The following is a 23,531-nucleotide window of genomic DNA, read 5'->3' as shown; positions in this document are numbered from 1 at the left end:
TGTATCGTACAGTATTTGTTTTAGGTTCAGAACGAGACGTTCTTAAGAGAGTTAAACGTATGCCGGTAAGAGCTTCTGTTAAATCTTTCTTTTTTCAACTACATACAGGCACTCTCCCAGTGAAACCGTGGCTGCAAAGCAAAGGCATTTTTGTACCTTGGTCTGTGAAGTGCTTTATATGCAAAAAACCGGAGACGATTGAGCATATCTTTTTGGACTGTCATGACGCAGTGTTTTTGTGGGATATTCTAAAACGTAGCCTTAAAAAGGAATTGCCGTTAAGTGCTTTCGGAATACGCTTCCTGCCATGCGCGGAACCAGAGGGTGTGCCTGTCGATCTGTTAATGCTTCTGTGCATGCACAGTGTGTGGCGAACGCGTATGGATATTAGACATGAGCGCATTGTCCAGGCCCCAGCACATGAATACTTCATTGAAAGTGTGTTATATATACGCGAATTTTTCTGCACACAGAGTGATCCTCCTGATTGGCTAAGTGCTTTGGACAAAGTGACTAGCCTACATCGTTCTTATCACACCACACCGATCCGGCATTGACTAGTTGCTTTTTATGGCCATGTAATACTCACATTGTATTTTCTTTTGCCTAGCCGGTAATAAAAAAAAAAAAAAACTCGTGGCTGAGTGGTAGCGTCTCCGTCTCACACTCCGGAGACCCTGGTTCGATTCCCACCCAGCCCATCTTGGAAGTTGCTTTTTATTTATGAAGTGCCTGCCGTGATTTATCGCTCACGGCCAACGCCGCGGACGCCGACGACACCGGCTTTTCTGCGACACGAGCTCCTTAACGCTATCGCGTTAAAAGCCCTATTGTAGAGGATCCGATTTCGCCCCCAGCACCGTGAACGTCTGCGCAACGAGCGGTTTATGTTTGCAGCGCCGGCCTCCTCGGCGCGGAAGGCGCGTGTACAATAAATGATCAGTTTTACCGCCGCTCAGCTGCTCCGGCGGTAGCACTTAAAAGTTCGCTCTCTTCTCTGTGCGCGCGTCTGTCTGTAGCGGATACATTGCGCGCTCCTATAGCCTGGTGACCCACACGTAGCGAGCACACTCGATGGAAGACGAAACGAGCACTACAGCGTCCAGCAACGACGCCCCGGCTCCTCAGCCCCAGTCAACAGTGACGGCCGACATCCCTGCCCACAGCGCAGCCACGGAGGCCATTTCCAATGCCCAGGTGCGGCTACCGCCGCTTTGGCCGAAGAATCCCGCCGTGTGGTTCACACAAGCCCTCTTCGATCTGCGGCGCATCGCGACGCGTGATGTACCTGCGCGTAGTCTCAGCACTTTCCTCCTAGGTGGCTGATGAGTTCGACGACATCATGAGAGCCCCACATCCGGCCGTACCCTACGACATTTTCAAGGCCACAGTACTCACGCGCAAAACCGTGTCGGAGAGAGGCCGCTTGCAGCAACTCCTCAACGCGGAAGAACTTGACGATCGCCGACCGTCACAGCTATTACATCGTATGCGACAGCTACTCGGCGACCGTATCCAAGACTCCGAAGTCCACTATTGCGTGAACTATTTCTGCAACACTTGCCTCAGACACTTGTCGTGGTTTTGCCAGCTGCGGATGATATGCCTCTTGACAAACTGGCAGAGCTCGCGGACCGCGTCAACGACTACTCCGGCGCAAGCTCCGCAGTGTCCTCGACCACTGTCACATCAGACCTCGAGGCCCGGCAGTCTCGCCTCGAGGAGAAAACTGACCGGCTGATGGACGCCATGGCAGCAATGCAGATGTACACGCCTCGTCGCTCTCGACTGGTTAGGGGTGGCTCACGCTCGCGTTCCCGCCCGAGACTTCCGACGGTTGCTGCTGGTACCACACCAGGTTCGGCGCCAGCGCTGCCAAATATCTACAGCCTTGTCGCTAGCAGGGGAAGATGGAAGCGAGTCACTAATGGCGGCGCGTGACAACCGCTACACGAAGCCGCCTCTTCTGCATCACAGACAGGGTCGCAGGACGTCGCTTTCTAGTGGACACTGGTGCAGAGGTGATCGTCATTCCTGCCTCCCGCCTCGACCGACAGCGTTGTCCGAGGACTGCGCCTTTGCAAGCTGTGAATACATCCACAATCGCAACATATGACCAACGCTCGCTCACCACTGACTTGGTCTGCGTCGCACATTTTGGTGGACTTTCATCCTCGCCGACGTGCACTTCGCCGCACTATAGGTGCGGACTTTCTTACCCATTTCGGTCTGAACGTGAATCTCCGCTCCCGTCAACTTGTGGACTGTACGACCAGCCTCTCCGTGCAAGGTATCCTCGCACCTCTGTCGGCCTCTACGCAAGCACATCCGCATTCGCCAACATCAGAATTTGCCTCGATCCTCAGTGAATTTCCTAAACTTACCAAACCTAGCAACTTGGAACTTCTGGTGTGACACACTGTGACGCACCACATCGTCACCACGGGTCTTCCATTGTCGTGCAAGCCACGACGCCTTGCTGGAGACCGCCTCGCCACAGCTCGCAGAGAATTTGACCACATGCTGCAGTTAGGCATCATGCGCCTTTCGTCAAGCAGCTGGTCATCTCCCCTGCACATGGGGCCCAAGCGTCATACCGGAGATTGTCACCCTTGTGGAGACTACCGTGCGTTGAATGCTCGCACCGCCCCCGACCGGTACCCACTTCCGCACATTCACGACTTTGCTACCACTCTTGCTGGAACAATCATATTTAGCAAGATTGACCTAGTCAAGGCATATCATCAAACTGCTGTGGAACCAGCGGATATACCGGAGACTGCCATCACGACGCCTTTTTGCCTATTCGAGTACGTCCGCATGCCTTTCGGGTTACGGAATGCAGGCCAAACTTTTCAACGCTTCATCAGTGAAGCCAGATGTGGTCTCCACTTCGTTGTCGCCTATCTTGATGATGCCAGCGCCGACGATGCCAGATGACGATGCCCGCGCCGGCGCTGGGCATTGAGGCACCCTACTTTCGTCCTTCGCTGTTGTGCTCGTTCGCTCGGTTACGCCATCACCGCCGCCGATGCTCACCGCAAGAATGGGCCATTGAGAGCTGCACTCTAAAATAATTCTTTCTCAGATTCTACGCCTTTTTCATAATTAGCCCTCCTATATTGATCACAATTTTTCTGACCGCGTGCACTTCGCCTGTATACGCCGCAAGGTGGATTTTCTGTCACGCAACGTCTCAAAACCGTGGAAACTCATCACGTTGAAGTGGCGTGTACTCAGTGAAGATGCATTAACACGCCGAACAAACTCATGTTTTTTTTTCGTTTTTTTCTTTTCTTCTACTTTCTTTTATTTATTTTTATTTTTTGAGTAGCCGGAGGCTGCGCGTTCCGAAAGGAATAGAAGATGGCTATCCGCCGATCGCTCTGGTACTGGCTACTTGGAGCTATACCGGGGAGTGGATTTCTATGCATTATATATATATATATATATATATATATATATATATATATATATATATATATATATATATATATATATAAGTTGGCAGAGCGATGCGTGGCAGTATAGCATTGTCGAGCCCTTTCGGGAGGTATACGACATCGCTCTGCCAACTCTTCGCTGATTAAGCCGCATTTTAGAGGCCCACTTTCCTGCGGCGGCGGCGGCGTAACCTAGCGAACGAGCACAGCGAAAGAATAAAGCCAACGCCGGGTGTAGTGGGGGATGAAAGACGTGAGGAGGAAAGCGAAGAGGAGGGTGCAGCAGAACCAGGAAGAGGAAAGCGGAGGAAGGTATGGCGAAAGCGTCAGAAGCATAGCGCGGCGACGACGACTACGAGATGGCGCCGGAGTAGCGCGCGTCGTCTGAGTGGCGGCTGCTGTGAATTGCGCCCACGCGTCACCCACGCACTGGCTCTCGCGATCTCCAGATTAGCGAGGCAGTCGTGCCACACTTCGCTCCGTTTGCAACGTGTCGCATGAGACAGATTGTCCGCACCAGCCAATACATCGCGAAATGAAAACACGTACGGGGCTGCGCTCAAATTTCGCATTAGGGAGTATCGTAATCGTCGGTGAATTTTTTTTAAACCTCACGTTGCACGCCACCGCGACTTCCGATCCGCACCACCTCAAGCTAAGCATAGGGAAGCGGACCAATCGCAGAAGCCGGCACCGCCCTCCTCATCCGGTTATCTGCTTTCACTACGCTATAGTACAGTATACTCTAATTCTAATACACTGTATCGCTAGCTGGACCCACCGAAATTCTCTCTACTTCTGCGTCTCCTCGCTTCTTGTCAGCCAATTAAGGAAAACCTGTCAAGGTAGACAATACCATTTGCTTTCAAAACAAACAGAAGGGACCTCCCGAAGAATTACGAGAAGCGTTTGAGTGGGCGGTTCAAACAATGCTGCAGGTCGCCGCCCGAAGCTTGCGTCGGCGATTACGTATATTTCACGTCAGGAGATTTGAATAAAATCAGAATGGAATAGTATCACGTTATATGGTTCCTTTGCTACCTGCTCAAATGTATTCAGAATTCTTTTTCGTTCTCTTTCCTCCTTACCAATGCAGAGTAGCAGGCCAGATAGCAAGCACAGGCCGCGAGCTCTCTGCATTTCTCTTTTCTTGAGGGCGCCCTGCCCCTTCCGGGTCGATAGAATGTAGCACGCGTTGGATTGCAAGTGACAGAAAAATATATCACGCCCTTAGATGTGCAGACAATCGGACATCAAGCAGTCCAATTGCATTAATTTGCCCAAGTATACGAAGACCGCCGCTGACTACGTCGCCCTTACCTCGTACGCCGCCGCAGCTCATCGGGCTGGCGAGCATGCATGTGATCTCCCCGGCTTCCAGGGGTTACTGGAAATCCTTGCATGGCCATGGGAAACATGACACAACGGCAGCGCATTTCTTGTGTAGACGGCGGACGTTGCCAGAGCGACGCGCTCCCGTAGATGACGCGTCAAAAAGAAAAAAAAAAATCCCCGTGTGCAAGCTGACTTCTCGTGCCTCGGTGCAATGATGTGCTGACGAGAAGGGAGGACAATGTGCCCAAGGGTTTGGATCAATGGTCCGGCTCACGCTTACTCTGCTACAACCGTCCGCGAACACTACCAGTGCTCCTTTGCTTTCCCCTTCCCTCACGTGGCCGAGACACGCAAAACCGTACAATGGAAGCCTTCCTTTTGTGGCCGAATGTTCCTCGGTAGCCCGTCCGCCTTATCGTGTCCCCAAATATACCACCATCGCGTATTCTCACGTATGGTATACTGTCGGACAAGCTCAGAGTTTGAGGCGTAAGCTAGATGTTTCAGCACAGAAGAAACGAACTTTCCAGTCGCACAGTGGACTATCGGAGGATGCAGACATTAGCGAGCCTTAATGCGCACGTATGCTCCATAGGCTCCATAGTACACACGCGTTATCGTGGCACTGGTGGCAGGATGTTGCAAGGCGTCCTCGGTTCAGCTTAAATGCTCACAACTTTTATTTCCTTCCTTAAAGAGGTCCAAGAGCCAATCTTTCCAATAAATGTTATCGATCTCATTTCCTATAACTGACCGTGCACATGAAATTCATTTGTGACTTAACTGGCTTACCAGCAAAATTACTATCATAAACAAAGTATTGTGTATATACCCTGTGTTTCTAAGAGAATATTCGTGCATCAAAACTATTCCAGTGCGTTATGGTCAAGCACAGTTTCACAAGACGTCGTTTCGCGATATGCGTTCCTGAATTCCGGTACGACTGTACTCCGCGTGCGCTAAAATTTTGCTTGTTCTTCCTTTCCTCTTTACTTTCCTGCCCGGTTCCCGCACCTGCAGCTTGGGGTGGCAAACCAGGTGCAAATTGGAAACTTCCCCACCTTTCCCCTTTTTCTTTTCACTCTCTCGCTCTCTTCCTTCTATCAGCTTCAAATTTCGCACATGCATGGGCACTCATTTCGAAGACTGCGAAATGAAGACGCTTCGGTTTCTCGGTCACGTCTGTCATAGGCATATCTAACAGGGGGGGGGGGGGGGGCACTTTTGAAAGCGGACACTTTCGGCTGCACGCTGGAAAGTCCAACTACAGCTGAAGCGAAATTTTATTTCTTAATGGAGTGGCCACACAAGTAATGCTTTTCTTTACTACGCATATCTAGTACTTCGACAGCGAGGATTGTCCTTCGTGCCTTCTCGGAACGCCCTGTAGCGGACGGCGCGCCGGATTGGCTGCACACACTCGCGTTGCGGTGAACGCGTGACGCTGGGCAGTTCCCGCCCTAACAAATGTCAGCTTGCGCAACTTTCATAATTCCCAATTTTTTGGGACAGCTATTTCCGCATTCGAAAACGCAATCATCTCGGTACATTTAACTTGTGGGCGAGGGGGAGGTCTGGATAAAATTATAATCAGCCGCGCCCAACGACGGGTGTGCCTTACGGCATGACATCGTTGCATTATCAAATGCTAGAACTATAATATCTGTCTGGAGATAGCCTACGTAGCGTTGCAGTCTCAGTATCTTATCACCATCAACAATGTAATCAAACACCTTACAAACATAACTGTCGAATTTCATCATGTAAGCAATGGCTATCGTAGATATGCTCGTGAAAATTACCTTGGTCGAACGTGCAGAACCGTTTCAATACTAATAGAACACTGACTTGATTTTTTTTTCTAAAGGCCTGTGTCACTTCCGATTTTGACGATTTCATTTTCAGGCTATTTCTAAATAGGAGCTACACTGTTATTTGCTACCGGACAGGAGAAAGAACCGCAGCTATTTCGTATTTCGAAAAAATGAGGGTCACTTTTTGGTGACGTGTACCGAAAATTCGCACTATGTAGGTTGCTTATGCGATCTGAAAATATATTTATTGAATAGTCGCTTTCTATGCGTTATACACGGCATTTAGTTGTTTTCTCCCAGCATTCTCGGTAAAATATGCGGGGCACGGTGTTTATATTTATTCGAAGTACGAAGCAGTGTTCTGAGTGACGAGCGATCTATTTTGATTTTGTGTAGGTTCATTACAGCTTTTGTAGAAAATTACTCATTGAAGCGTACTAGAGTGTCATATTGCCGCTAATCTATATGTTTCCCAGACTCCTAAAACAACAGCACAAAAGACGGTTGACGTTCCGTGAAAATGGAGAAAATTTCTAAACTCAACGCGTTGCGAAATTTTCACTTTCCTGCTTTTAATGCAAAGGTTGCGGATAATTACCAAACACCGTTTTTTTTTTTTTCATGTGTTTGCGTGCATCATACGATATTCGTAGTTTGTTTCTCCAGTGTCCTCGGTGAGCTAAACAAGGCATCTTGTTTACATCTGTGGAAAATTAGGGGCATGGTACGGCCAGTGTGTAGGCAATGTTCCAAATGGGTGGTTTAAATGCACATTTTCCGGTAGAATACATATGCAAGTGGTCCATAGCGTTATTAGGCTGTTTAATGAGCGGAGTAAAACTTATGCAGCCGCGCTGGTATAATTACAACTACAACTGAGGTCAAATTTTGCGAACATAAGGGGGAGAATACGCCAAGTTTATGTGCGATTGTAAATGCATGTTGATCAAATACAGTGTTAAAAAGAATTGTAAGCAAGTGTTTAAGAGTATCACGTTGCTGCTATAAGCTAGGTTTCCCAATAAGCGGACTCTGCGTTTCAGATATTTTATACTTTGAAGGAATAGGCAGTACTTTAAGTGCAATGTGTCGCGTAGTGTTAACGTATCTGGCTTATCTAGAATCGTTAAGAATAATTATTGAACCCTTATCTGTTTTTTTTTTACTTTTTCATGAGTCATATATTAGTTTCACCTGGTACCCTCACTTAAAGAGGCAGATTTGTTATGTTTAGTGACTCTAAGAACAAGTTAATGGGTGAAGTGTAGGTGACGTTCAAGATACATGCGTAATTGGGGCTTTCGCAACAAAAACGTATGCAAGCAATGTGATGCGTTATGAGCGTGCCTAACGAACGGGGAAGAATTGAGCCCACGGCCCAGCTGGCAGAACTATAAAAGCCACCAAGAACCAAATTTAGAAAAAATTGGCGGTACGCTATGGAAACTCTGTGCAAAATTAAGTATGGTGCAATCAAAGACAACCTTTGTAAAAAAAAAATTACTCAACTGTTAGAGCGTGTAACATGGCCGCTATCAGATATGCTTCCCAGTGTCCCGACATAGCTGTAGTTTACAGCAGGTTTATATTCTCTAGAAATCGGATGGACATGGTAACTGCAATGTGCGAGAAATTTTTTTACGTTACTGGTCCAGGGGAAACGCTGCAAATAATTACTGAGCAGCAGTTTTTCTTTCCATATCTTCAGGCGTCATAACACGTTCCGACTGGGTTTCAGCGATGTCCTCGGTGAACTAAGACATTTTGTTTATAATTGGCGAAAATAAAGGGCGCGTTATGGGCAACATGGAAGTAAATGTCGAAGATAGGAAATCAATTATGGCATTTGCAGTAAATTAGGCATGCAGACGATCCGATGCTTTCTGAATGTGTCTTGCGAACACAGCAGTTATCGCGTTGCCCTGGGAGAACTCTGAACTCAACCGATATCAAATCTAGCGGAAATTGAGTTGGGAGGGGGAGGGAGAGTACCATAGTAAATGTTATGGCGTAGTAACATGTGTGTTGATGAATCACTGGCTTTTTAAAAATTACGAACAAAAAGACTTCCAAAGCATGTGACCGCGTTTCACCGTCTAACAAGTATTATCGCTCAGCGCGCGATGCGCCTGCATGTATCGGTCTAGCGGAAGTTTCTCGAATGTTATCGATGGTTCTATCCGCTGTCCGAACCTTGTGTAACCTGATTGCTTGTGTGCGCGGCGCTAATTCGCTAATTGCGTAGTACCTTCTGGAAGACACGCGGGCACCATCTATTATTCTGGAATATTTGATTACTCATGTACAAAAGCCGACATGCCTGTCCCGCAGATCAGATTTTTGACGATCGCCGACTGTGTTCGCCGGTATCACTGTGTTTTGAGTGCAACTTGCATTTGACGGCACAGGTTCACCTAATAAAAAGCTGATTGCGTGACGTCACTCACAGTTTTGCTGCTTTCTTCACCACCACTACTACGTGACAATATATATATATATATATATATATATATATATATATATATATATATATATATATATAGACCAGAAGAAAGGAGGTTAACCGAGGGGCCCAATTTTTATTAATCATATCAGAAGCCACCAAACATTGACACCAAGAACAACACAGGGGAAATTCCTTGTACTTAATAAATGAATTAAATAAGTTACAAATTAATGGAAATGAAAGTGGATGAAAAAACAACTTGCTGCATGTGGGGAACGGCTTTTGAGTGGTAGTGCTGGCTAACGCTCTCAGGGTTCTAGTAGGAAACATAAATACCCAAGGAAGAGGATGGGAAAACGGCGCACGCGTAACGCGAAGACGTGGGATCGTTCCCCACCTGCGGAAAGTTGTTTTTTCACTTTCATTTTCACTTCCACTTTCATTTCCACTTTCATTTCCATTAATTTATAATGTCTTTAATTCATTTAGTAAGTACAAGTTATTTCCCCCATGTTGTCCTTGGTGTCATTGTTTGTTGGCTTCTTATGATCTGATTAATAAAAATGGGGCCCCTCGGTTAACTCCCTTTCTTCTCGTTTATTACATAACGAAGGTCTCGAATCCGGCAACATTGATGCATTAAGGTAGCATGCGTGGGTTCATTTGCCAGTTGCCTTCACCCAAAAAGATCACGTACTCGTGATGCCTGCGGCAGAAAGGGTGTTCCACATCCGCCGCCAAGGTTTGCGAGTGGTGGCGCTGGCTAACACTCCCAGGGTTCTAGTATGAAACATAAATACCCAAGAAAGTGGATGGGAAAATGGCGCCGCGGTAGCTCAATTGTTAGAGCATCGCACGCGTAATACGAAGACGAGGAATCGTTCCCCATTTGCGGCAAGTTGTTTTTCATCCACTTTCATTTCCATTAATTTATAATTTCTTTAATTCAATTAGTAAGTACGAGTAATTTCCCCTATGTTGTACTTGGTGTCAATGTTTGTTGGCTTCTTAAGACATATATATATATATATATATATATATATATATATATATATATCTATATATATGTATATATATATATATACGGGCAACTTTTTAAAGTATGCGATATGGTTATGAGAAACTGAAACTTGTATTGCAGCTGTTCGAAAGCAGAAAGCAACAACGTCGCTGGGAATCGGGTTGTAATTCTCACAAGGTCGCACACATCTATTGTCTTTTTGTCTTGTGAATATTGCAAGTAATTTAAAGTAATTTATGTTGATTCTACTTCGTTGCACATAACCTCGGCCATACTATTATATAAACAAGCGATACACTTATGCTGTATACTTAAACATCAATTACATTCTTTCTGTAATTATTGAAATTGTTTGTAGCAAATGCAGTTTTTTATGTGCAAACCGCAAACGATATGATCTCTCTCTCTCTCGGTATATATATATATATATATATATATATATATATATATATATATATATATATATATATATATATATATATATATATTGGCATCATTCACTTTGCATCCTCCAGTGGAATAACGTGCTGCTCCCCCAGCACGGCTTTCGACCGCCGGACAAATAGCACTCAATTTACCGGGAGCCCAAAAAACAACCTGCGCCCCATGACGACCTGCAACGTTCTTGAGGCCGTGTGACAAGCTGTGTGTATAGGGCACAACTACTACATTATTATTCCTGCTTCTTCCTTCGACCTCCCGCCTCCTCGAGTTTTTCACCCATTTAATGAACTTTTCACAGCTACCCGATACTAAGCTACCTGGGTACCCAGCTTCCTCCAGCCTGAGTACCTGGCGTGCAAAGGCGTCACCCATTGTATGCACAGATGATTTCACCAGGGCAGCCCGAAATCTGGACATACAAATGGCGTTTTTAACTATTTTGGAATGACCTGTGCTAAAGTTCAACAGGGGCTTGGTAGATGGATGGATGGATGGATGGATGGATGGATGGATGGATGGATGGATGGATGGATGGATGGATGGATGGATGGAAAACTTTATTAGGGTCCTTTAGGGCGCGCACTAGCGCGCAGCGGGCCGCTCCCACGTCGGGACAGAGAGGCCGAGCCTCTCCGCCGCGTCGCGGGCCCGTTGGACAGCCCATAACTGTTCTTCGAAGTTGGGACTGTGTAGGACCGCATCCCAACGTGAGGAAGTGTTGCTTTCATCGCCGCGTAACGCGGGACATCGCCAGAGCATGTGAGGTAAGTTCGCTAAGTCATATTGTGCACATGCATTTGTGGTCTGAATTTCGGGGTACATCTTGTGAAGAAGTAGGGGGTTTGGGTATGCCCCCGTCTGTAGAAGCCTTAGTGTCAAAGCCTGAGGTCTATTGAGTTTACAATGTGGGAGTGGGTAGATCCTCCCAGCCAAGTAAAAGTGCTTAGTAATTTTGGTGTACGAGGAAGGAGAGTCCCGATTGTCAGTACCCCCAGCGTCACGCTGGCCGGTAGCTACGCGGTTGATGATTCCTCGCGCAGCTTCGTGTGCCGACTCATTGAGGTTGGGCGGGGCACCCTCGATCTGTCCCATGTGGGCTGGAAACCAGATCAATGTGTGTGGCTTGATCTCCTTGCTTCCTAGTATCCCTAGGGCCAGCTCGCATATGGTTCCTTTGGCAAATGCCCTAACAGCTGATATCGAGTCACTGTAGATTGATGTCCCCTTGTCGTCCAATAAGGCCATCGCTATTTCAGCCTGCTCTGCGATCTCAGAGCACGTCGTCCGAATCGAGATTGCGTTCGTTATTTGCCTTTCATGATCTACGCTAACTACAGCGAAGGCCTGTCCGACGGCGTAGCGCGCTGCGTCTACGAAACTGTTCTCCGAAGCCCGTTCACGAGCCTTTTCCAGGAGAGCCTTCGCGCGCGCCCGACGTCTTCCCACGTTGTGTTCTGGATGGACGTTTCGTGGGATCAGGGCGACAGTGACGCGGTCTCGCTGCTCTCGAGGGATGCTGCAGAACTTTGTTTTGATTACTCTGGGGGGAACGCCCAGCTCCTGTAAGATGTGTCTTCCAGCTTGTGTGGTAGATAGCCTGACAAACTGGGCCCTCTCCTGTGCTTCCGCTATTTCCTCTAGTGTGTTATGCATGCCAAGTTGAAGTAAGCGTACCGTGTGAGTGTATATGGGGAGGCCAAGAGCTCTCTTGATTGCCTTCCTGATTAATGCGTTGAGCTTATCCCGCTCCGATCTTTGCCAGTTGTGCATGGCCGGGACGTAAGTGAAATGACACATTGGCTTGGTAGAGCGGGGGAAATATTCCGAGCAGACAAGGTCGTCGAAATAACGCAGTCTTATGAGGTCTAGGTATTGTAATTCATCCTCTTTGGCTTGCTCCGAGGAGAGCCTCGAACCTTGACCAAGCTCATTTAAGAGATCTATTAATTCGTCCGCCTTGATGGTAAAGTCGTCTCTGTCAATTACAACCAGAAAATAATCAACATATCTGATTGTCATCAGGGCTAACCCAGAAAGACGCCGGTCTAATGCCCCATCCACCTGTGGCAAAAAGAAGAAAAAATGCTTCTCAGGACGGGAGCCACCCTGGATCCGATACCAATACCAGCCCTCCGTATGAAAACCATGTCATTCCATCTAATGATAGTTGACCTCAGGTAACACGACAAATGCTCACGGAAACTGCGCTCGTGTTTGGCTGAAGCTGAAGCGCGTTTGGTTATGCCAGGCATCTAGCGCAACTAAATATAGTAATCAAGCTACAGTTCCATCAAAATGTCACAGAACGATATATCAAGATTACAGTTTTCTAAAGCGTAAATATGTTGCTGTTCGTTTGTACTATTTTCTCCATGCTCATTTGGCGGGCCGCCATTGTGGCCTCATGCCGTGAACGCAGGTTCATCTCTCTACGAGACGTTACTGGAGCGGCTGCAATTTAAGAACCACTGCGTCTTACGTGTTAAAAAGGCAAAAAAAGAAAAAAAACTCGGCGGCATATTACATTTCGTTGCAGTGTGCAGTAAGTCTTATGTACAAGGCATCTTTCTCGCCCTACAGAATAGTTTTTCGGCCTGCTCGACGCTTTTATTTTGTCCGTCGTAGAGCTTTTATACAGTACTCCAGCGTGCGCCCGCATGCGCCCTTCAGTGCGCGCCCGCTGTCAAAGGGCGTAACATTTCATAAGAGGATGAAACGAACGCGACTAAAGGGAGCATTCATACGTAAGGAACAAAAAATATTGGGTATAAATGTATATTCCATCACCATAATGCCTCCGCTTTTAGTTCTTGTGCAGGTATATGTTCTATACCACAGCCTAGAATGCCAGCGGTGGTAGGGGTGGGCTTTCCACCACACTGTATACCGTAGTTATAATTCATGCCACAACATCGTTCGCCTCAAAATTCACCGATGTATGTTCATTGTTTCTGTGAATTGTTATTAGATTATAATGGCACGTATGCACTCTAAATTGTTGACCAATGAATTTCTGCTGTCTGACTTGAGCATGCGCTCGCGCAAAATTAAAGCTTTTTTTGACATTGCGAAACCAAACACCCCGACTGGTATCAATAAAATCTTAATTAAGTTCAACCTGACTCCATACCCTGCCGCACACCACGTTGTACAGGTTAGCCCCGGCTGAAAACACCATATCAGGATCGCAACTCGATACAATAATCAGTAAACTTCCAATCCACATAATAGGTACGTTCCTTGAACCACAACTTGACACTCTATTTATAGGTTACAATCTGAAGGTTACAAAACATTTGGCGTTGCAGTAACCTTCAAAATAGCCGATTCGACACATGTACCCTCTGGCCGCGACTGAAATTAACAAAAACACAAAAGATCAAGTTGTTCTAGAACGGAGTAACCTTTATGTTATAGGTTACTTGTAAATATAAATTAATTTAAACGTTACCGTGCTATGCCATGCAGATACCGACAGGCGTATGTAGACCATTCAACGTCTCCGAAGCAGCTCTCTTCTCCTGGAACAGTTGCGGGTCCTGGACCAAGGCGACCCTGGGCGACGAACACTGAACCAGACGTCTGAGATATTAAATGTTTCCCTTTCTCTCCAATGTTACTGTTGTTGCAGTTGCACGATAGTAAGAATACTTGCCCCAGGCGCGGAAATTCGTCGGATTTCGTCTCGCGTGCTTGCTACTTTTACCATGGTGCTTGCCCACTACTGAAAATTGGCCAAGAAGTCGGCGGCTTATGGGGAAGAGGCGAAAAAAGAAAGGGATAAAAAAGTAAATCGTAGATATCGTACAAATTTTGTAACAGACTAATTCCTTAGATGCAAACAAGTGCACATAGAGTGGTGCTTTTCATCCCCCCCCCGAACTAACCAGACGAATTGAATTGAATAAAGCCTTTATTTTAAGGAAGAGGACGGCTCTAGGCCGCTGATGGGGATTAGGAGGGAAGGGTAAAAGATTCCGAGTCTCGCATTGAGCGAAGCGGAATGGAAAATTCGATCCTTATCCGAAATTTGAAAAAAAGAAAGCACCGGCAAACGCGGAAGGATTCTATCTTTTTTTTAAATTGTTAGGTTATATTAACATAGGCTGCTTTGTTGTAGTTGGTACACCGTCCGTCGCGCATCCATGGCAAGAGATGATGAAGCAAATGACTGCTTATTCATTCGTTTCTATAAATCTCATTGTGTTCAAACCCGCCGATTCTTGGTCTATCCCCTGCTGGATGTACGTGCCATATATCGAAGGCTCATCATCATCATCATCTTCCTCCTTTTCGACGGGCGTGGATCGCGAGCATTGACGCATCGACATGGCCGCGCCAGGGCTGGACCCCAGGCACGCCAGGGGCCCAACTCTTTGACCGCGCCGAAGCGCCTCTCCAGCACTGCATTCATGCGCCTCCCATGTCGGAGCCCGCCCGCCCGCTGCTGCTGCACGACGGTAAGGACGACACCCTGCCGTAAGAGTGGTCCTCGCCCTGCGACTCGCCGTGAAACCTGGCAGGCGAAATTACCACGGCTCGCTCGTCGTCCCTGCAATGCGCACACGTGGTCGCGGCGGCGGGCCGAACGAAACACTGTCAGCAGGGCTTATTGCGGCACTTCAAAAGTCACTTTCGTGCTCGTTGTCATTATTGGCTGTTGGGAGGAAGTACGTGCATCTCGGGAGGAGGAGGATAAAACATTTATTAGAAATGAAGAGACACGAGGTATGAGAGCTTCTGCTTCTCCTTCCTTCAGTGTCGCGCTAGTGAGGGGACTCCTACGGCTTCCGCTCGCCCGGCCCGCCAAACTAGTTTCTGCCGGTCACGCGGGTTCGAGCTGGACAGAGCAGCCTCTCAGTGTTCGGGGGTTGGGTTTGTGATTAGGGGTAGGTTGGGAGCCTTGGGGCAAGGCCAAGTGAGTGAGGCATACTCTCCACAGTGCGGACACATGTGGGAGTATATAATGTGGGCTGTATGGCGTGTAGAGGCTTAGATGGGGAAAGTTTTCCGTTTTCAGTTTCCGCCACGCAACTGCCTCCTCCAGAGTGAGGGTTTTATGCGGATGAGGATGTAGACGGCGGGACAGGCGGTGGTGTTGGAGGAGGTATCGGTTCTATGTGGTCTGCACTTTCCGTTGTGTGGAACCCAGGTGGCATAAGCTCGGGCAATGGCGTGAGCCCGTTGGTTCCTGCTGATGGAATCGCGACCAGGAGTCCATACTATAGTTGTGTACTGTGTGAGGGAAGGTGCGTTGGGGAAGATACGATAGTCTGTAGAGCTGGCCTCAGAAGTAACTGCTACCTGCCTCCTGGGAGTCTGAAATGACGATTACACTGTCTTCATTTGGACGTGACGCGATGGCGAGGACAATGAGCGGCTCCTCCGATGCCGCCGTGGTGGTGGTCCGAAAGAATGCTGGGTCACTTCCTGCAGGTTGCTGTCCACGACGCTCACCGTGTGGGCTGAACTATGGAGTTTCTTGGCTGCATTCACGTAGAGTGTATGGGGCTGGTTGTCGTAGCGGCGCTGGACGGCTTGTCCTCGATCGTGTCGACGCTGTGAGTGATGCTTAGGGTGGATCTTGCGCGGGATGACAATGACGCGAATGCATTCCCTCACGTTTATTGGTATTCGTATGGTCGCTGTGAGGACGTTGTCGGTCAGCGCCTTTCCGAGGTTTCACAAATCTTGTCGGCCAGTTCTGGAGCGTTGTAGATATTCTCGCTGATTAATCATATGCGCCTCAATAATTTCCCTAGCATAGTTGTACAGTTCATGAAATACTTGACGCATGGTGGAGGTTGAGTCTCGAGACGCATCCGCAGGACAAGCCGCACCGTCGTTAACGGGCCCGGTCTTTGTGAACGTCGGACTACATGCCCAGAAAACGTGATGTACATGACAGGTGACGTGCGTAAGCACGGGCCGTTATCGTTGGAAACAACGTGCGGTGGAACATGCGCAACATGCGAACAAGGTTCTGCTTGCCAGCCAGGTGGGGTAGAAAAGAAAGGTCCGACCCTGTTTACGATGATCAAGCGTTATAAACTTTCGCTTCTGATTTATTTTTAAGCCGGAAAACGTTTAGGAGGCGATTTAGGCACGTTGCAGTTGACATCCGCACGTATACAATTAATACAAAAGTGCTTTTGTGTTTCATTCCAAGAAAAACGACGTTGTTATCTTGGGGGCCTTAAAACTGTAGCACCGTACTCAGACCGTCAACGCGCTATCCTTATACAGCCAATTCGCTAACGGAGAACTCTCTTGGGCTCGCTATGGCACATTGTGCTTAACGTTCTTCCCATTGCACTGAACGTAGTAACGGCCCTGCTTCTTCAGCGAGGAAGCGGTTTATGCGGTGACCGCCTGCTGCCTTATTTCGAATAACATAGACTAATCATTCCGCTAACATTGCATGCGTGTTAATTGGTGAATACGTGGCCATAATATTTCTTTAGGCAGTCCATTTTATAGCCTACCGCTTTCATGTTCTAGCAAGCAGTCGTATATGTGTCATGTCCAGAGACGTAGCCTGGGTGGCGGAGGGGGGAGGCACATACTCGTCCCCCTCCCCGAAACTTATGTGTTATAATGCGGCCTGCCCCACCATCATCCTACCCATCTCCGGTCAAAGACACTCCCTTCCCCCGCCCCCACCTCGAAGTGGCGTAGCCAGAAACTGAAAATTTTTCTTGTTACGCTACTGGTCATATCACTAACCTTTCACCGCCAGTCGGTAAGCGTGTCTGATAGTTCAGTGTGCCCGCTACAGCTGTCATCTTAATCTGTGCGCAGCTCCTCATCCTGTGGAGGTCGAAGTACACCGCCTGAAATGCAGCCACCGCACGCCATTTTGCATGGCGTCCCACCCGAACGATGGCGCCGGCGGCCCCTCCGAGAAGACCGGCGACCAGGATGACAGCGGGGGTGGCGGTGGAGGAGTGGCCAGGGTAGCGTCCCTAGTCGCCAGCCTCAGCGTGCTCTCGACCGAGGTAGACTCTGACCTGGTCGCCAACGTGTCCGCCGAACTGTGCATGATCGGACGGCGCCAGCTCAAACCCCAAGACATGGAGAGGATCGTAAAGGTATGCAGATTGCCCCTGTACCTCAAGTTTCCCATGTACCAGGCCATCTCTAAGACACCTACTAGACAGACTATACTCGAATTCTGCCGCAAGATGCACCAAGTCGCCGGTAAAGACAGACTCTCGAAGGCGGTGTTCGTGCTCACTAAAGGCCGTCGTACTTTCCTGCAGCCTTGTGACTTCAGGGACCTCATTCAGGACCTCATCGACACCCACAGTGGACTCTCATTTCTGAAGGAAGTGACCAGGTCACACAGCGTGTACATTGATACCGTCGTTGCTCGACTGTTCTTCGAGGTCGGAAAGACGTGGACGTGGCGCCTCGGCATGGCGGAGCTCCGGCGCAGCGACTTCCTCTCGCAGCTTGATGCTCTGGAACTCCACAGTGACTTCATGAACGTGGAAGGAGCATTTTCGTACAAAGACGCCTACGTCATTCACACAATGTTCAACTCACTAGACAAGGACAACGATCGTTTGTTAAACAGAGTAGACCTGACGCGATACGAAAAAGGCGCCCTAGTGCCCAAGGCAATTGATCGAGTGTTTGACCTACTGAGCACGTCAGCTATGACGTACGTTGATTTCGTCGTTTTCCTGCTTGCTGAGAAGGACAAGTCGCACCCAAGGAGCATAGAGTACTGGTTCAACCGGCTAGATCTCGACGGCGACGGTAAAATCACGATGTACGAACTCGAGACGTTCTTCCATGAGCAATACGACCGCGTGTCGCTGTTAATGAACGATCCAGTGTCCTTCGAAGACGTCTATCGACAAATGATTGATCTGGTGAAACCCAAGTCATCTAGCATTTTCGCTCTGTCCGACCTTAAACGGTGTGCGCTTGCCTCTGTGTTTTTTAACACTTTCATCAACACCTACGAGTTCATTCATCACGAGGTCTTCGACCCTTTCGACACAGAGCGTTCGCGCAATGGCTTTACACAGTGGGATCAGTTTGCCAAGTCGACGTTCAGTCTTCTCATGGAAGAAGGCGAAAAGGATGACTCCTCCGATGACGACCTGCCTTAATTGGAGTCTTTGCCTCATTCCAGCACAAATTCTCATCTATCTGTCTGGCTTACGGCGGAGTCGTGCGTGCGTGACGCAAATAGCATGAATGATTAGAAGGCAGGTCGCGAACTGGTGTGACTTTGACTCAAGTGCATATGTGCCACTCCTTTGTGGCACCGCAACTAACAGAACAGCGATGATGGGGACAACAGTGCTTGTTGAAATTGTTCATTGTTACCCACATGCTTATTTGATAAGACATACTCTGCGAATAAGTTAGCTTACTATGTGAAGACGCCTTCTGCAAACGTACACCTGCATTTTAAGCGGGTCTTTGTTTAGTCAGAGTGAATAAGAAAGCACCGGGGAAATAAAGAACATTTTCTGTATGTTTTATTACTCGGCTAACTGCCTTTGCGGATTTTCTCGGCTGTTTAGGCATTATCGCCCTGTGGCGGAAAGATTTCCACCTTCCTAGAACATTGCTGCATGTCCACTGAGTAAGTCCGCAAGTTGTACGGGTCCACAAATGACAAGAACTAAAACATTTTGCACAAGCGCCAGCTTCTCCACCCGCCGGGTAGCACGAGGCCTGGTGCAGTGCTGTATATCCAGGATTATATTTCTTTTTCTTCTCTCCCCCCTTTTATTGGGGGGGAGAGGCACGCACATAATCGGGGATATGTGGGGTGGGGGGAGGAGGCGGGAGACTTGGCAGGCGGAATCCCGGTACACAGATATTTCGGTGGAAAGCACGTGCCCGGTGTGCCCCCTCCTCAAATTCATGACGTTTACCAACTGCAATAGATTCGCCAACAAGCCGGCGGTTCAACGCAAGGGAGGAGATAAAACTCACAAGACGAGGTAAGGCAAGGTAATGCGGAAATCCTACAAATAATATCAGAATATAAATTATTTTTAGAAAGACGGATTTTTTTTTTCAGGGAGGAAAAGCTACAGAAGTTCGAAGAATTGTGTTCTAATGCATAGCGTTCTTTACTCGGCTGATAGCTGTTGCTTTGTTTCCCAAATTTAAGCTGGCCCACCCCCATATCACTCCCAAATTCAGGTTGACCCAGCCGCATATCACCCCCAAATTCAGAATGGCCCACCCTCATATCGCCCCCATATTTAGGTTGACCCACTCCCAAATTCAAGTTGTCCCACCCCCATATCACCTCCGAATTTCGGTGGGACCACCGCCGTATCACCCCCAAATTCAGGCTGGCCCACCCCCATATAACTTCCAAATTTAGGTTAGCCCACTCAAAAATTCAGATTGGCCCACCCTAACACCATGCATTCTCTATGGAGCCTTATGCATTCATAGAGGTGTCAGGCTTTTTGCGTTAGAGACATAATTTTGCTATCAGAATTGCTGCGGTAGTCGGCAAAGAATGCTATACGATTTAAAACGTGATTTCTTTTTCCGCACTGATTGGCCACATGGCGTAACGGAAGTAAGAAAATCAAGTATGCTACGGGTCAGTTTCATTCACATTCTCCTGGAGTGGCTTCTAAAATATGTCTACCATATGCCGTCGCTCGTATAACTGTTGTCAGGCCAGCCAGATCAATCGAATTTTTAGTCTAGCAACTTTTAGAGATTGTGCGTTTGCCGCAAACTTGTTCTTACTCAAATTTCGTAACAAAATCCCATTTTTGGTCCACGCCCTTGAATCAAACACTTTGCCACGGCTGTTTGCCTGGGCTGTCTGCAATTGAATTCACGTAGCGAAGCGACTGCACGTCTTTGGAGAAGCCCTTCTCCTGTGACAAAGCGCGCATACGACGGTGGTTGTTAAAGCGAAAGCTTTACTGGCCGCGAACTCGCGATTTCGCCGTGGCGGTGCTCCTAGGAGGCACATGACGTCACAACGCGCGCCTCGCCGCGGATATTTCTCTCTCTCGCTCCCTAGTCACTACTGCGCATGCGGCACTAGTAGCACCGAGCCACAGGTGTTCCGCCGATGCGCAGCGCCGCGCCTTTCCGCCTCCACCGTTTGGTATGACGTCATACCGCGGTCCTCATCGTTGCGCTCGCCTCCGCTCGCTTCGCCAACTGCGTCGCATATCGGGTAACATGTCGGAGGATCGAAAATGAGAGCTCGCGTGCGCCGCAACCACAGTTGAAGCGGCAGTATACTGCCGCTTCAACTGTGGACGGCGACAATTCTGATATAAGCAGGAGGAGGCCTAGAATTGACATCGGAACGAGATGAGGAGGTAACGAATCGCCCAGGAAACAGACGAACAGTGCGCCGAACGACTGGCTAAACGCCGCAACATAGATAGGCAACCAGACTAACCTGGACTTACAATCAAGATTAACCAAGGCTAACGATGCTATGCCTTAGCTTTCGCTACATATATCCTAGCATAGCCGAGCTAAGCCACTGCCCATTTTTTCAGTGATTTATTGCGATTGAGGTATCGGGCTGCACCTTGTTTCGCTTTCTCACTCCTACGTTAAAAAGAGCGCTTTCTGCCAATAAATACACAAAAAAAGAGAGTGAGAAATAAAAATCGGCAGGTATAATACTGGTGGTGGTCGCTTTACGAGCATTACGGACGGCTTAACCTTTAGGTTTAGTGGCGCGCTTGGGCAATTGAAATGACATGTGGCAGGCAATCATACTTGTAACCTGAGTCTATGGGACGAGTAAATGGTTTGTTTGAAATTGAAACAAACCGAAGGTTAGAGAAGAGTAGTAGCCTTTTCGACGTGAGTGTGAGGGACGGCGGATGAATTTTTTTGTGGCCAGGGCGAAGGTAAGGGAAGAAAACCAAAAATGAGTTTATTTGCCCACCTCTGTTCTTGGGTCATTGAGTGTGTGGCAATAGTATGCGCCCATTATTAAACGATACTCCAAAATTATTCATGCCACTTTGACGCAAGGAGTATGTATACGTGATGAAAGAAATACTCACGCGTACGTTTAACAACAACACTACTATTTTACTAACGTCTTGGTCGGTAGCCTGGCCTTCATAGGAGTGAACGAGATTACAGAAGACGTTCCTTCCCAAAGTGTTGGAAAGGGAGAAGACGTGAGAAAAGGACATGTAGCTCCAAACAATGTGCTAATACGAAAACAAAAATAACAAATAACTGAAATACGCGTTTTTTAAAGCGAAACGGGGGAATAACACCCAGACAGAATACAACACATGGCTTCGACGAGTCACGGACGAGGAAGCGTTGTGTCCTCACCCTCAAAGAAGCACGAAGCAAGATCGTTTTACATGCGTCGTGGTCAAATTACAAGGAATTTCCTGTCTACTATAACAACAATGTTCTAATCAGAATGTAAGCAGGTGATTTTTCCAGTGCTTTCAACCTCAGGTGGCGGTATTAAACTTACAATTAAGATAGGACTCATGAATTTCCCGGTCGCGGTGTGAGCTAAAGCCTGATTCTAATATCGTCGCTTTTAATTAAGTCACTGAAAGAGTAACCAGGAACGTTGACGTTTGGATACGGGTAGGTTCAAAAGAGCTTTTTCGTGTGACGTGTGGTTATTCAATCGGATCTTGAAAGGCGTCTCTGTCTGACCAATATACTGTTGATTACAGGTAGCACATTCAAAAAGACAGACCACATTGGCGGTGCTACATGTAGTTTCCTTTAATTTGGACAAAGTTGGACGCGGTGCTGATCGCAATCAGCACCGAGTGTGTGTATATATATATATATATATATATATATATATTGATGATTTGCCCGAAAGGTGAAACATCGATTGCGGTAGCAAATTAGTACACACCTGTTTGTAAAGTAAGAATATTCAATTTGTCGGCCATATAAACCTGGAAACATTCTCTTACTAAGTAAATTAACAATAGTGGTGTCACGCGCTCACAAGCATGCTTGTGCATGCTTGTGATACAAGCATGCACACGTTTGCAAACGCGTGCACATCTCACTCGATGACTTCGGAAACTCGCTGTCGAAACGCTGGAGGGAGGAAGCCACGGCAGCAGCAACGAGCGAATTGACTCTTTGTGCTGCGCCTGTCGCTTCAACACGAACAGCGGCGAAAACGCAGCGCACGGCGAACTCTCTCCTCCTCGCAGATCCCCTCCTCAAGATAGGGCCCGCGCCGGGGATAGGGCCCTAGCCGCCGGAGCAGAAGCCCCCCATCCCAACGTACACTCTCTCTCCTCTCCCCGCAGTGCCTTTTGCGCTTCCTCACCGTTTACCTCCCTTGCGCGCGCGAGATTGAGTCGCCATCGTCGGCTAACCCTCGCACGCCTTCACTCACACATACAGATACGACGCGCGGCGACCATGTTATCTCCCTTTGGCTTTATACGGAACATCGCTGCGACGGCGACGGCAAAACGCGCCTGGAGTGTCTCATATTTGTTACAGAAATAAACATTGGATGAGATTCATGTTTTGGCCTATATTACAAGACCTGACAACGTTTCTTAGCCGAAGTACAACATATTCATGTTATCTTCGTCGCCTTGCTGCTGTCGTCATATACACGCTTGCCCGCCCATCTGGTCGACCATGTTATCTCCCTTTGGCTTTATACGGAACGTCGCTGCGACGGTGACGGCAAAACGCGCCTGGAGTGTCTCATATTTGTTACAGAAATAAACATTGGATGAGATTCATGTTTTGGCCTATATTACAACACCTGACAACGTTTCTTAGCCGAAGTACAACATATTCATGTTATCTTCGTCGCCTTGCTGCTGTCGTCATATACACGCTTGCCCGCCCATCTGGTAGCAGCTTTGCAAGACCCCAAAAGAAACGATGCTGGCTGTCTATAACTGCAAAGTGCTTTGAATAACATCGATTTTCACAGTGCGTAGTATCTGCGTAATATTTATTGAACCATTAGGACCGAAAGATACTATCTTGCCATTGTATTTGAGCAAAAACAAAGCAGTGGCAAGTGCAAAGCA

The 23,531-nt window shown here is 47.9% G+C and overlaps 1 protein-coding gene across 1 annotated transcript; it reads left to right on the top strand.

Moving 5' to 3' along the window:
* Positions 1–1,074: 1,074 nt before the first annotated feature.
* Positions 1,075–18,997, top strand: LOC142578213 (serine/threonine-protein phosphatase 2A regulatory subunit B'' subunit delta-like). Its single transcript, XM_075687616.1, has 4 exons — positions 1,075–1,197; positions 1,570–1,791; positions 14,846–14,963; positions 17,305–18,997. The coding sequence occupies exons 1-4, from the start codon at positions 1,075–1,077 to the stop codon at positions 18,624–18,626; spliced, it is 1,785 nt and encodes a 594-aa protein (XP_075543731.1). The 3' UTR covers positions 18,627–18,997.
* Positions 18,998–23,531: the final 4,534 nt, after the last annotated feature.

The sequence above is a fragment of the Dermacentor variabilis genome, chromosome 4, assembly GCF_050947875.1.
Source record: "Dermacentor variabilis isolate Ectoservices chromosome 4, ASM5094787v1, whole genome shotgun sequence".
NCBI classification, from domain to species: Eukaryota; Metazoa; Arthropoda; class Arachnida; order Ixodida; family Ixodidae; genus Dermacentor; species Dermacentor variabilis.
Note: the sequence above shows the minus strand (reverse complement) of the source record. Positions and strands in the feature narration are given on the sequence as shown.